The sequence below is a fragment of the Papaver somniferum genome, chromosome 3 (genome assembly GCF_003573695.1).
Source record: "Papaver somniferum cultivar HN1 chromosome 3, ASM357369v1, whole genome shotgun sequence".
NCBI classification, from domain to species: domain Eukaryota; kingdom Viridiplantae; phylum Streptophyta; class Magnoliopsida; order Ranunculales; family Papaveraceae; genus Papaver; species Papaver somniferum.
Window position 1 is genome coordinate 79,077,164 of NC_039360.1, and position 15,570 is coordinate 79,092,733.

A 15,570-nucleotide genomic window follows, 5' to 3' on the forward strand; every position below is an offset into this window, starting at 1 on the left:
GATGCTAGTGAAGTTTTATGAAATGAAGTACCCTCGGAACAAAGCAAAGCTAACATTTCCTTACCGCGTCTGTGAAGTTCTTTGTTTAGTGCCTTTAGTCAGCGGCTGTTGCTGCCGCTGGGCTGTCGTGGAAGTAACAATCAGAAGGTGCCTTTTTTTGTGGCCTAACTGCACCCATCCGAGACTAGTTTTGGTGTTAAGGTTACTCCAAAGCTGAGACATGGCTATATAACGTGCAGTACTCTCTGTCAAGTAAGTCCTTAAATATTCTTTCGCAAACCGACGACTGCAGTGAACAAGAGAGGGAAAAGTCAGAATATAGTCAAAGTAACCCAGAAAACCAAAACGCATTAAAAATTGTCTTTCAAGATTCCCAAGAATTTCGAGTATTAAATTTGCCTTTCAAGATTTCCCAAGAATTTCGAGTATTAAATTTATTTCTGTCTTCTGGCCTTCTACATTTTGGATCATATAAACTACTGGTTAAACTTCTTTCTTTTCATATTTTTTCAGAGCGTAAGACAGATGATCGGTTGACCCACCACCTTACAGGGCCACCGCCATTTTGCAAGTGTGTCCAAAAGGTAAGATATCTTAATTCACTCGTCTGTTATGATTCTTGCAAAATGTTGTAGTTTGTTGTTATTGGGTGTTGTACAAAAATGTTTAAGTCCCTTTATGTTTTGTGTTCTTTTGGATTGTTTTAGGGATGTTGTAGGTAATCATGTGTTGCCGGTTTTATACAGTCGGTTTAGGGAAGATCACTTGTTGTATCGTTGGAAATATGGGTTCTTAGTTTGCTTGTTTTTGAAGCAGGATTCTGAGTTGTAGGTCACTAACTAGGAGTTGCACTTAAAATTGCTCAATTATTCATTTTTTTTAATCAATTTCGGTAATGCATTTTTTGTGGATACTGGTCGTTTATAAAGCTTCCATATTTGAAAGGTAGAAACTGATATTCCCTTGCAAATGTTTTGTCAGATTTATTTGGTAACTCCAATTTTACGCATAGATTTGCTATATATCCAACCTAGGCGTAATTAATTAAACTAATTTAAAATTAGTCAAACAAGGGTTGTTTGGTCATCACAAAATTATATAAGATAAGGGGTTTTTGATATTACTTATAGGTGACCTGTTTTTGTCTTATTGGGTGACGCCCCTCTGAAGGAGTGTGACGCCCCGATAACAGCCTTCAATGAAAAAGACAGGGAGTCAGGGACAGCAAATAAAGATGGAGGGATCAGAGGAAAGGTGAAAACGATTTTGCAGAAGAGGAGGAGAAGTAATACAAAAGAGGCTGTTCAGAACTCCACTACTGCTAGTTCTAGTAGTATTGGTATATTTGATAAAGACATAGTATGTGATATACTAAGCAGACTCCGGGCTAAGTCAATTATGAGATTCAAGTGCGTATCAAAATATTGGTGCACCTTAATCCAAGACCCATACTTCGGTGATTTACATTTTACCAGATCAAAAACATGTATACGTCTTCTTTTCATTGTTCCGCCACTTAAAAGTCAGCCAAAAAACAGAACTGCCGTCACCAATTACAAAGAGTATCCAGTGTGTTTCAAAACTGCTGACTTACTATCTGAAGGTAAAGGCAGAGTTGTTTCAACCATTCACACTGTAAGGAGATCGAAATCTTTTCAGTGTAGTGAAATACTTGGAGCTGTTAATGGTTTGATTTGTTTCATTGAAGATTCCGAGGGTGCTGCTTGCATATTCAATGTTAGCACTAGAGAGGTAACACCATGGATTAGATCGTCATTAGATGATGATGATGATTTTTTTCCTTTAGCTTATGGTTTTGGGTTCGATCCTGCCACTAACCAGTACAAAGTCATATGCATCTGGGAAATGGCAGAAGAAGAGGATAGCAGTACCATTTTCGGTCCCCTTGTGTGTGAGGTCTTGACTTTAGGTGACAATTCATGGAGAAGGATTGATGAGGTACCATCTCGACCTTTTACTCGCATCACCTTCTATTTATGTCAATGGTTCTATATATTGGTTGCCTGACATGTTTGAGAGTGACAATATGAAAGATGGTGATATTGTGTTTATATTGGCAATTGATGTTGGAAGTCAGAAGTTCAGGAAGATTCAAATTCCTAAGTTCATTGTTGATCAGTGTTTCGATTGTCGCTATGGTTCTTTATTCGAGCAATATGGTCATCTGTTAGAAGTGAATGGGTGTTTAGCTATATCAACCAGCACTAGTGCATCCGCTGTCAAGATCTGGATACATGATGACAATCATCATAGTAAACATACATCTGCGGAGACTGGTAACGAAAACTGGACTGAACACACTCTTACCGTACCTAGTTCTGTGGGTATAGGTCCAGTTTTATTGTCATTCCGTTGCGGATACAAGCCAATTGATCCTAGAAATTCATCAAACAAAATCCAACTGCGAGATAAAATATGTGTCTCTTTATTCTTATGATTGGAATAACAAGTCATTCACGAAAATGAAGATCAGCGGGGTTCCCTCCTCAGTTCCTGAATATTTCTCTTCTATAGTATGTACGTCATTTAGCGAAAGCCTATTTTCCTTTGCAGAAGCAGAAAGAGCTGCAGTCGACTTTCAACAGAAAGTGATCAGTAGGAGGCCTGTGGCAAGGAAAAGCAACACTGCACTCGACTTTTCTCTGTAATTTTTCTTAGGCGACTGGTATAGTAGGCTAGCCTTTACTATTTAGCTATGGGGATTCATTTTAAGCTTCTTTTGTTGCCTTTTTGTTTAAACTCTTTCGCGTTTAATTTATTCTATAAAACTTTGATCACAGCATCCATCAGTGACTTAAAGTGTCAAAATTTGTTTTTTGTTTTTTCGCAGAAGGTTGAATCCGCTAAGTTGGCTGGAACTAATAGGTTATTAGTCTTGCTATGATCACAAATAGAGGTTTTGCCAGTAGTTAAATTTACATGAAAGCTAATCTAAAGTTATTCTTGGTAAAGAACGAACCCGAAAAACTATGAAGCTCTTTGCCTATCCTCAGAACTTCATCCAAAATAGCCTGACAATATTGCAATTTGATAGATTGATTTGTGTCTTGAACATAGTTAGTGATTTTTTGGGAGTCTCCTCCAATAACCAAGTACTTCAGAGCCTTTTCTTTTTCCCACTGCAGTTTTTGGACCATCGTGCGCTTGCTTCTCTGTTGGTATCTGTAAAGTTTCTCAAAAGCAGTCCATAACCTGAGCTAGTGAGTGATGATAGCCATGCAACACCAGGATTCATTTTGAGTGTATTCACATCCGGCTGAGTCCAATGATTATGCCCAGTTATAAGTTAAGCAATCAGGTGAGGAGGCTGACTTAAAAGTGATCATGAAGCACCAGGATTCATATGACATTCTAACCACAAATAACACTCAAGTAGTGGTTAAGGTCCCTTGCATTTATCTATTTTGAGTTCCCACAATCAGTGAAATATAGAGATATATTCAAAATGTCTAGAATGTCAATTGTCACCATAGATTATGCAAGGGACCTTAACCACTACTTGAGTGTGTGGCAAATTGGCAACTAGGAATTATTAGGTAGTCCAGGAAACCCAGTACCGGTTACTCTCTAATCCACCCCTAGAATAAAATTATCCGCTGGTCCAAAAACAAATTTTTGGACCAGAATATTTATTCCCTAGTCCAAAACGTGCGGGTCACACAAGACAAGTTTTTCAAAAGTACCAAAAATACCCTTTCTGCAACTCCACGAACAAATCAAATTCAGTTTCTTTCTCTTTTTTTTTCATCTTAGATTGTTTTCTCTTTGGTTTTCTCTGCTCCTGCGTTTTGGTTCATCACAGTATCTGGTAGCGTCTTTCAATTAGGCTCATCACAGCTATTATCTCGTAAATCATCTGTGCTTCGAAATCAGATTCGAACAAGGTATTTATCTCGTAAATCATCTTCCTCTGCTGTTGTTCTTGGAATGTTAATGAATAATTAGGTTTATTCTGATCCGATTTCTATCAGAATAGTTGTCTATGATGTACATTGCTATCTTTCTTTTATGATTTCAGTTTTGTGATGATTTATATTGTTCAATTCAGTTTCCGTTCGATTTACATTGTGATTTTTGTGTGTTTCAATTAGGTATCTTAAAATCGAATTAGGTTAATCTCAGATTCGAACAATGTATGTTACTATAATCACCTTTTCTCTGCTGCTGTTTTGTTTTAGTTTCTTTGTAATCTGATATAGGTTTGTTTTACTGTATTTTTTGATATAGGTTTGTTTTGTTAGATAGATCGTGTAGTAATTTTGTATTCTCTTTTTGATATAGCTGCAGTTCTTCTATTTATAGAAGATGAAACTCAAAACATATTGATATGTTGTAAAATATATTCTACATGTTACATACAAATACATATCAATATGTATAACGTATAGGAATTCAGAGACTTAGTTATTCTACATGTTACATACCAATACGTACGACATATAGCCTGTGGTCTTAGTATGTATCGTGCAATACAGTAGATGCCAATACATACAATATGTATAACTTATATCCATTCAGAGACTTAGTTAATTTTTGGATCATTTACAGGGTTAACATGTCTGACGTTGGTCCCAAACCAGACTTCTCCATCTATTCTCATGTATACCTAAGCAATATCATTTTGCATATGAGGTTACATCGTTTTCAACTTTAGAGGATTTGAAATTTTGCATCTGTAATATGTGGAGCTGGTTGACTCCATCGACTATTCTGGTTAACTATTTCCAGAATCAAGCGATAGTTCCTATTCTTGCCGATGTAACACTCCAGGGCATCTCTGCATTACATTCTTCAAAGCAATCAGCTTTCTTTGATTTGCACGTGGATGTAATTTCAAATGGCGCGTCTAGGCGTATGGAAGTTGACAGTAATGCAGACTTAGTTGTCAGTGCAAAGAATAGTTATTTGAAAGAAGGTAAAGAAGCCAAGAGTGTTTTTTTCAGATGGTTGGGATAAGATTTTTGATGATACAGATCAATTATTCTATGGTGGTGTTGATGCCGTACGTATAGCATGCCAAAAATACTGCATGAGAACTGGATATGAGGTAATTAAGAAGAAGAATGACCTTGAGAGATTCACCGCCGTATGTAGTGTGAAAGGTTGTTCATGGAAGCTTCACGCAACTGCCATTGGTAGTTCTATTGATGTTTTTAAGATAAAGGAATATGTGGGAAGGCACACCTGTGGCGGTGGTTATATGTTGAAGAATCCAAGAGTTACAAAAAAACTCATGAACAGTCTAATTCATGAGATGGTCAGGCACAACCCTCGCATAACACCAGCAGAGATCATAGATTATCTTAAAGTTAGTGGTGGCATTGAAATCCAGTATCACCACGCATATCATGCAATTGAGTTGTCGCATAAACAGATTTTTGGTAATGATGTTAAGTCGTACACTGATCTTGCTTGGTGGGTGAATGCTGTTAGGGAAACAAACCCTGGGTCATTTATTGATTTCGATTTCAATGATGCTACAAAAAGATTCAATAGACTTTTTGTTTGCTTTGGAGCTTGTATAGAGGGATATAAACTATGTCGTCCCATGATTTTCTGTGACTGTACATTTCTCACTGGAACTTTTAAAGGAGGTCTCATGGCAGCAACATGTCTTAATGGTAATCAAGGTAACTGGTTCTTTTTTTTTTTGATATGTAGTGTCTGGTAGTTAGATCACTCATATTGACCTTACTTCACTATCTGACAATGAGTATTGACCATACTACATACTACATATTGACCTTACTGAGTATGAGATAAACCATACTGCATGTGAAAATGTAGTGTCAATCAGTTGCTTAACATGTTATTATGTAGTGTCAGGTTTTCACATATCAACAAAGAGGTAAACCAACTGCATGTCAATATGTAGTGTCAATATTAGTTGCTTAACATAACTAGTAATTCCTTTTTGCAGGATTTTATCCGCTTGCGTTTGCTTTAGTACCTGGTGAAGACAATATCAGCTGGGAATGGTTTTTCAAGAAACTGAAGGAGGCTTTGAATGATGATCGCCCAATCACTTTTATGACTGACCGAGGTGAAGGGTTGGTTAAATATATTCCCAAAGAGTTCCCTGATTCTCATCAAAGATATTGTTACTTCCATTTGGACAAAAACTTACCTATCGCAAAGTCTGACGAAAAGTATAAGGAAGTGACTGATGCTTTCCGAAAGGCGACATATGCTCTTTCTCCTGCAACATACGAGGAAGGTCTTCAAGAAATGGTTAATTTGGGAAGGCCTTGGGTTGCTGACTACTGCACAACATTCCAAAAGAAAAGTGGTCCAATGCTTTCTTCAAGGGTTGTAGTTATGGTTACACTTCATCTAGCGTTGCTGAATCGTTCAATAGCTGGATTAACAGAGAAGAAATTACCTGCGTGTGCGTTCGTTGACTCGATCAGGTTTGTATCAGTTTCCTTAGTCACAGTACAAGCTTATATTAGTTTTCTTTTTGTAACAGTATTAGCATATATGTTCTGTTAATCTACGTATATTTTTAGTATAACAGACTTTGCTATCCCCTTGTCGTGTAGGATACGTATGATGGAAATGATGTCAGAACGTCGTGAAGAGAGTCTCTTGATGGACCCAGAACTGCTAACCCCTACGTATCAAGCCTTGCTTGAACTACACATCCAAATTGGCCGTCCCTGGAAAGTTAGCCAGTCAGATGCTAATCGTTATGAAGTGCATTCTCCAAGGTTAGCGTTTACCCCTAATCTCTATCATCTGAATGTTATTTACTTTCTCTTTCTTTTTTTAAGTACCATGTTTCTGTGAGAACATATAAATATGTACTGTGTATATTAGGTGTACTGAAAAATAACACATGAATATGTACTGTGCAGATCTCATATGGTAGATCTAGAGAAAAAACTTGTACTTGCCAACGATGGCGCGTTTATGGTTTTCCATGCTCGCACGCTACTGCAGCTATTACTAGATCTGGAGGAAGGATTCTTGATTACGTTGAAGATTATTTCAAAGTTACCACTTTTCGTAAGCTATATTCAATAGCTATAGACTCCCGTTCCTAACCACGACAGGTATGTGTCTTTAATCAGTACATTTTGCATAACAATATGTAATGGTAGATACCACTTACACATGTAATAGCAATTGAAACTGTCAACATAAACCTACTTACATATGGATGTTACATACTGATATGTAATGGTAGATACCACTACATTTTTTTATATTTGTTTTTCAGGAACAATATACCGTGTACATATTCATATGTAGTTGTGGTTCATTCCATTTATATGATACTGTTTTTTTCTCACAGGCCCGATGAGTATCACGTAGATGATATCGTTCTCCCAGCAGAAGTAATTAGGTCTCCACCAGGCAGGAAAAAGGGGAAACGTTTTAAGTCTGCATTTGAGACTAGTAGAAAATCTGTCAAGTGTTCAAACTGTAATTTGAAGACTCATCACAACAAGGCAACATGCAATCTTATCCGACAGTATGAACTTTCTGAAGAATGATTTTGTGTCAGGTATGTATTTCAGTCAGATACATATTAATGTCTTAATTAAGTAAGTTTGATACAATACAATGTACTTTTAAGCAAGTAGTGTTCTGATTTCTCTTTTTCTTTTATCACAGGCTTGAACGTGCAGCAGAATGTTATATCGATGATGTTGCCAGATTCCTTTTCCACAATTCTTTCCTCTAGCCCTTGTTCTATTCTACCGTTTTTCTTTTTGATTTTGTCAGTACCAACTGAATTTGGTTAATAAGTATTTCATTTACAGTACATACATTACAAGTGTACTGAAAATACTTTTTTGTTGTTTCTTAGAACATCTTTTGGTTTTTGAAACATTATAAGTCTATCAAAATGTAGTTATTGTAGTTATTTTCGAATAATGAAATATGTTTTAAGTCTATCAAAATGTCAGTATCTATCACCAGTAGTGAAGTATTTACATACTGAAATTACATGTCAGTATTGTAGTGTTAGTATCTACCACTACATACTGATATGTAGTGGTTGTAGTGTAACCATACTAGATGTTTGTAACAAAAAACAATTAAATATGTACTGGTTTGTGGTTTAACCATCTTCCACTAAGATTATTTAGAACATCTTTTGGTTTTCCAGCTGATTCACCATCTTCACGGGGGTCGAGGGGGCAGCGCCCCCTCGTATCAACAACACAAAATCATGTTTAAGTAACACAATTGAAATATCACTACATTAAAGTTAAACCCAAATTCAAATTAAAAATCACTACATATTAGATATATGTTTTTGAACATTCTTGAACTCATGAAATGAAATGAAACCAAATAAAAAGAAAAGAAAATAGGTAAATAGTGATATGTACTGTCAGATTACTTTTAGCAAGTAAGACAATTTTTATGTCATCTTCCAACTGATTTCCGGTGGAGATGCTTTCAGCAATTTGCATGCTAACGGGACCCTTTTGTTACGAATCTTCGCTTGCACTTCTTCATCATCTCCCAAAGGCACTCCCACATATTTTCTTTTTGACATCATCTTCATAAAATGCATCACAAACAGTAGACAGTCTGGCGATCCCCCTTGTTGAGGTGCTTCACATTCATTCACTATTACATTCTTCATTGTTACTTTGTCCTTCTCCATCAAGTACACGTTGATAGGTACGTACATGTAATCTGCCATTTTGCAGGCGTGTGGATAACAAATACCTCCCCATTCAGCCTTAGAAGAATTGTAGTGGTTGAACACCATTTTTCGCAGTCATACTCAAGTAGCGTCCAATGGAGATTGTGGTGGCACATTGGTACAAGAATTTTCTTGATACTTTCATCCATTGCCAATATTGGTTTGTAAACAGAATCATGTGCTGCTCCTTTGAGGTTATCCGGGAACTCGACATTGTACTGAAAACATGGATGTACTTGAAATAGTTTATATCTAATTTTTTTTTATGCAATATTGATATGTAGTGTACCTACCCCTACATACTTTTTTAATTTTTGAATATGTGTTGTAGTAAATATGCAGTGTAAGATAACAACTTACCCAAGCGGATGGATCCAGATGCAACACAGGCAAGTATTTCCTGTATACTTCGTGCATCGGTTGCTCATTCTGAAATTTGGTGTTAAGCTTGTATTGTGCGTAGTTGAGAAGATCTTGTTCTAATAAATCGTTCTGCACCAAGTCATCAACTGTAGTTCCACTTACACAAAGACCACCTTCTCCCACTCTCCAAGCAATTGAGCTAGAAAATAAACGACGTAAAGGTTAGTATTCTTTGTGTAACAGTACATACTGATATGTCTTTCTCAGTATTTTTTATACAAATATGTATGTATATCAAAAGTACATACACAAACTAATAGTACATATCAATATAAAAGTGTCAATTGAGAACTCACCTAAGATTTTTTGCATTATTGATGTATGTGGAAAGAGTACTCTTTTGTTCATCGTTCATGTCATTATAGAATGGTGATTTAGTCAGTTTCCGGAAATACTTGCGCAATTTAAGCTTTCTCTTTTTGTTTAGTGGTAATGCTTCTGCAGCTGCAGCTTTCGGTCCTTTATATGATGGTGAGAACTTACTTCCACTCTCATATATATCATCTACCTTCTTTGCAGGATGGGAACGAGTAACAGGTCTGGTGGGTGTTGTTACCTGCTGCTTTTCGGGCTTTGTAGCACGCTTTTTGTTCACTTTTACCATTTTTTGTTTCTGGCTTGTGCTAAACTGTTCCTGCATTTTTAATCAACATATACATATCAGTATGTAGTGATTTGTAGTGTAATATTAACTACACAAAATGAGATTTTTAGTACATATCATTCACCTGTGATGGAACCTCCAAAACATCTTGCGAGGGGACATCCAGAACATCTTGTGATGAAACATCCAGAACATCTTGTGATGAAACATCCAAAGGATCTTGTGATGCAACCTCCAAATGACTTTTTGAACTGGTTGTAGGTATGTATTCTTGTTGCTTACCTGTAACTTCACCTGCATCTTTCGGTTCAATGGGTTTTTGTTGCTCAGTTGTTTCTTGTGGAATTTGTAAAGGCCGTAAATCTCTTCCAAACAGATTATCAAATTGTTCTCGTAAGTTAATACCAAAAAGGCCATCGTTGTTATCTGGAAGGAGGTCTGCAAACTCTTCGACATAAACACCAATGCCAGAGTTTTCCATTTCTATAAAGTCTGGCATAGACAGCTTTTCAATGTGTTCCAAACTCGACATCATAGTAAACAAAGGTACATCCAGCAAATGAAACTCTTCCGCCGCCAATCCGGCGTTATACTCTGGAAATTTCTGCGAATTAACTACAACTGAAGACTTCGTTTCTAGCATAGTTGTAAGCAACTCCTTTGCTGCTTCCTGCCTAACTTCAAGTTGATCAACCTGCAAAAATCAATTGAAACTGTCAACAAAAACCTACTTAGCTTGAGTTTTTGCTATGTATACCACCACAAGAATGTACTGTTACATATAAATATGTTCCACTACAAGAATGTACTGTTACATATCAATATGTAATGGTAGATACCACTACATATTGATAAGTAACAGATAGATATTGATATGTAACAGATAGATAGTGGTATACAAGAATGTACTGTTACATATCAATATTTAATGGTAGATACCACTACATATTGATATGTCACAGATAGATATTAATATGGTACTTACCTGTGTGTTTTCTTTTCCCTTTTCTCTTGTATCTCTTTGACTTTTTCCTCCAAATTAGATTTAGACCAATTTTTAACCTCAGAACGCGGAACTTCAACATCATGGAACTTCAATACTGAAGTTGTTGACAATTCAACCTCAGAGGTGGCATTAACATGAGTTTGATCTTTCGGTGTTGACAAACCAACTTCAGGAATGTTGACATTAGCATCTATTTGATCTTCCGGAGAACCTTGCATTTCGTTCTCAACTATTTGGTCCACATTCAACTCTTCATTGGGGTTTCTTGGAGTAGGTGTACATCCCAAGCTAACATAATCTTCCTGGATGGCTTCTCTCTGCAAAGGGAAAGCTTTCCGGTAAATATCATGCAACATGAACTCAAGCTTTGAAGCGTCAACCGGTTCGCCCTCTTGCTGCATTGTGTTGAATTCACTCCATTTGGAAGATATTGTATTCCTCAAATCATCGTATTTAATCTTCCAATCTTCACCCCCAATACTGAGTCCTCTTCTTCTTTCTCTTCTTCCTTCTCTTCTTCCTCTTCTTCTTTCTCTTCTTCCGATTCGGAATTCTCATCTAAACAAAAAGCATCATCATTTGCTTCCTGTTGAATCCTTCTTGAAATACGATTAAGGATTTGTCTTTCTTCGTGTGTTATCTCATATTTGAAATCAACATGGAACTGGTACAAATCAAATAAATGTAAATAAGCAACTACATATTAGATATTACCAAAAAAAAACATGTCGTAGTTCTTTCTCTATTAGATACACAGGGATAACTACATATTGATATGCTAATAACTACATATCAATATGTATCACCACAAATTGATATGCTAATAACTAATACATATTTATATGCTAATATGTAGTAGCATATTGATATGCTAATAACTACTACATATTGATACGCTAATTATTACATATCAATATGTCGAACTACGTGTACTTATCAATATATATTTTTATTATGTCAAAATATGTACGGCAAGTTTACATGATACTCAGAAAGATCAATATCCTTTAGGAACTCAGCACATATCTTTGTATGATTCCACCTAACCACTCTTGGCACATACATTCCTGCAGGTTCTGTCACTATATCCTCGGGCGCCACCAAATGGGTATGCTCCGCAAACCATGACTGCAAAATATTGATATGCAGTATTAGATATACTATCAATATGTAGAAAACACATAAAACAAAAACATTTTGAAGTAGAATAAACAAATAAATAGATTCTTACCAACAAATAAATAGCACAACCATTTGTGCGTTCTACGGATTCCACGTTTTCATTCAGCTCTTTCTCTAAATGTGAATGGATGAGGTCAGGCCATGAAATATTCTTAGCCTTCTCAAGATCAAGAACGAAACCAATATATTTTTCAGTCAAAGCGTTTGCATCACTTGTAGCGAAAAATAATGAAGTGCACATATACAAGCAGATAAGCCTAACAAGATCTTCGGCATCTTCCTCGTCTTCCTCGTCTTCTTCAGAATCTTCATTTGATTGATCACCCACGCTTTGCAGAGACTCTTCATCAGACTTCTTCTTTTTCAGATTAATTGGTGTTCGTTTAAGGATATTCAAGATTGCCTTCACAATCGTTGGCCTAGTCACTTTATCACCAGCTTTCATATCAGTAGGAAAAGTCCTTTTGAAAAATTCTGTTTCACGCCATCCACTTTTTTATTGACTTGTGTAAGCCTATAATCAAGATATTCCCTATTTGGAATTCTCGGCATCCCATAAATAAGTGTCATTTCTTCTGGTGTGGATACTAGCTCATTCGGTTGGCCATGCCTTTTAAAGACAAATCTAAGCTTGTTTGGATCTTGACCCCTAACGTAACAGCGTAACATTTTCGTCATTGCATCTTCAATCTTCAACCAATGTTCCAACTCAAATCTTGTGTACCAGAACATTAGGAACAGGTTACCGAATGATGCTTCAGAAATCATCTTCAGCTGCAACTCACTCAACTCAAGGTTTTCAGTGGACTTCGCAATAGCCTTCTTAGTGGTCCTAATAGTCTTCGCAAGCCCCCACAAGCCCCTGAAACCTCCACGGTATAAACTTCGTGGTTTTCCAGCTCCTTTCTTACGCTTATTAGCACCTACACAATAACAAGAACCAAAAACTAATACAGTACATATCAATATGGTATATCAAATATGTAGTTACATCATCAATATGTAGTTGTAATATCTACCAAGTCTTCACAAAACACTTAATACCAAAAACAAGCACAACAATGCATCATTACATACTCATAAATATATGTTATTAAGGATACATATTATTCATACGCTTTGTTCTTATATGTAGTTGTACTACATACCTTCTACATTTGCTTTCCCCCCTTTTGTTTTTGGTGAATGAGTAGCAGCTCTCAAGGCAACTGCTTTCTTCCCCTTCTCTTCCCCTACACCATATCAAATATGTAGTTAATGTATCTACCATGAACATGAAACAAATACATATCAAATACCACAACATACTGGTAATTTTATAACTACATACTGATAACTACACATGAACCACAATTTACGGGGGTCGAGGGGGCAGCGCCCCCTCGTTATTAAGAATTATCTTCAGTTTTAACATTACAAACCTTCTTTCAGGAGCGCTTTTTCTTTCCCCCTTTTTTATTTTCCCTTTCCTTTTGGAGAAGGAGTAGCAGCTCTCAGGACAAGTGCTTTGTCCCCCTTTGCTGTTGGTGAAGGAGTAGCAGCCGTTGTCGCTGTTCTTCCTTTTGCTTTAGTAGTTGCCGCTGCTGTTTTTCTTTTTCTTTTTGCTTCAGGAGCAGCAACTGCTTTCTTTTCTTTGGTTTTTGCTGTTTTTGTAAACCAAAAGTTTTGTACACATTACATATTACAGGCAGATAATAATATGTAGCACACATATCAATTTGAGATGCTATCATTACATATCAATAACTACAAATTGAAGACAACATATTGATATGTAGTACAGATATAAAACATATGAATCACACACTGCATGTCAATATGTTGTGTCAAATTACATACACAACAGATGAAAAACATGTAAAACATATGACTCACAGAGATGTTGTGTTTCTATTGAACAAAAAACATATGAATCACACATTGCATGTCAATATGTTGTCTCAAGTTACATATACAACATATGAAAACATGTATACCAGACACTACATACAAATATTTAGTGATTCCATTGAAAACATGTAAAACAAACACTACATACAGAGATGTAGTGATTCTATTGAGCATATGTAGGATATTAGTTGAACATCACTACATATCTACAGTTTTTCATCAGCATTACATATTGATATGTATTGCATGTCAATATGAAATTCAACAACAGTTTTCTAAGTATTGCATGTCAATATGAAGTACAAAATTAGGCTTTACTTTCTTCTGATTTTTGCTTACCTTCTACCTGAGGAACATTTGTTCGTGACGGAGTACCAACTTTACTCATACTCCTTGTTGTCGGAGATTTAGCCGCAGGGGAGGATTGTGTTGGTGAATCATCAACATTTTTTCTTCTTCTTTTTACCTGGGTTTCTTCTACAATTTCTTCTGTAATTGTCCGCTTGATAGTTCTAACCATTTTTTCTCTTTAATTGAATGAATAAAAATTAGGTTAGGAACTGATGATTTATGTAATTGATTAGGTCAGGAATTGATGATTTATGTAATTGATTAGGTCAGGAACTGATGATTTTTCTGTAATTAATGATTTCCGAAATCGTTTTTCAGATGAGTTTGATTGAGAAGAAAGAAGAGATAGAAGTGATTGGTAAAGAAGAAATTGAATGTCTAAAGGAGCGGTTTTGTAACTGAAGAAACAAGAGAGAGAATCGAAATTTTTTTTCTGAAAATTACTTTTAACGCGTCTATGGGTAGCTAGGTAATTTTAGGCAGGTTTAAACTTTATTGGACCAACCGATAAATATGTTATCCCTCTGGACTAGCCAGTAACACGGATCGGAATTACTGGACTAAATAAGAAATGTCTCTTACATTAATCATTGAAGATTCAAAAATGACTCTTACACAGTCGATATTGAAGATTCGCAATGGTGATTCAAGAAATAAGAGAGAAATCTGTGATTCGAGAAAGAAGAAAGAAATCTAGAGCGAGAGAGGGAAATTTTCTGGGTGTAAAAGGGGTTTTAGGTTTGGTGTTTTTTGGGTTTACATTAATCAACAAATATTGAAAAATGGGGACTGTGTCCCTGGTGTGATAGTGCACGCGTATCAGCTAAGTCAGGCGCATCTGATTATTACAACAAAAGCAAATAAAAAGAAATATGTTATAATTAAGCTACTAAAAATATTAGTTAAGCACTAATAATAGATATAATCTGAAAGTAATTGACTTTAGAAAATTAAGAGAGAAGCGTGATTTCTTATTAAGCTTATAAGAAAAAAATGGGATAATCAAAATACTAAGGCATGAAGAGGTATATATAGTGTTCTCGAATGAACACATTCCTGACACCCACTTACTTCATGTGTCAATCATTAGTCCAACACTATCACGAGTATAGACACATATTACTGTTGGTGTCAAAAAGGAAACACCAATCGCATCCATTAATGCACGCAGTAAGTATCAAGATAGGAGTGAAAATGAGTTTATCAACACCTCATGCTCAAGTGACATGCATGTTAATTAGGATAGCCACTAACTTATTTAATAAAATAATATTTATAAACTTGCAAAAAAGAAAAAAAAAGAAGCAAAAAAAAAAGAAATTTTTTTATTTAATATTTCTTGAAATATGCCTCATTGTCGCAAAAAAAAATTCCATCGACTTAGAAAGGCTAGTGTTCATTCTAAACTGTTCAAAAATCTCTAGA

At 35.9% G+C, this 15,570-nt stretch overlaps 1 protein-coding gene across 1 annotated transcript; it reads left to right on the top strand.

The window, feature by feature from the left end:
- Positions 1-207: 207 nt before the first annotated feature.
- LOC113361393 (putative F-box protein At3g10240) lies at positions 208-2,795 on the top strand. Its single transcript, XM_026604648.1, has 3 exons — positions 208-252; positions 514-584; positions 1,171-2,795. The coding sequence occupies exon 3, from the start codon at positions 1,399-1,401 to the stop codon at positions 2,026-2,028; it is 630 nt and encodes a 209-aa protein (XP_026460433.1). The 5' UTR covers positions 208-252; positions 514-584; positions 1,171-1,398; the 3' UTR covers positions 2,029-2,795.
- Positions 2,796-15,570: the final 12,775 nt, after the last annotated feature.

Coding starts and splice junctions, on each gene's coding strand:
- LOC113361393 (XM_026604648.1), top strand. CDS start 1,399: ATGAGATTCAAGTGCGTATCAAAATATTGGTGCACCTTAATCCAAGAC.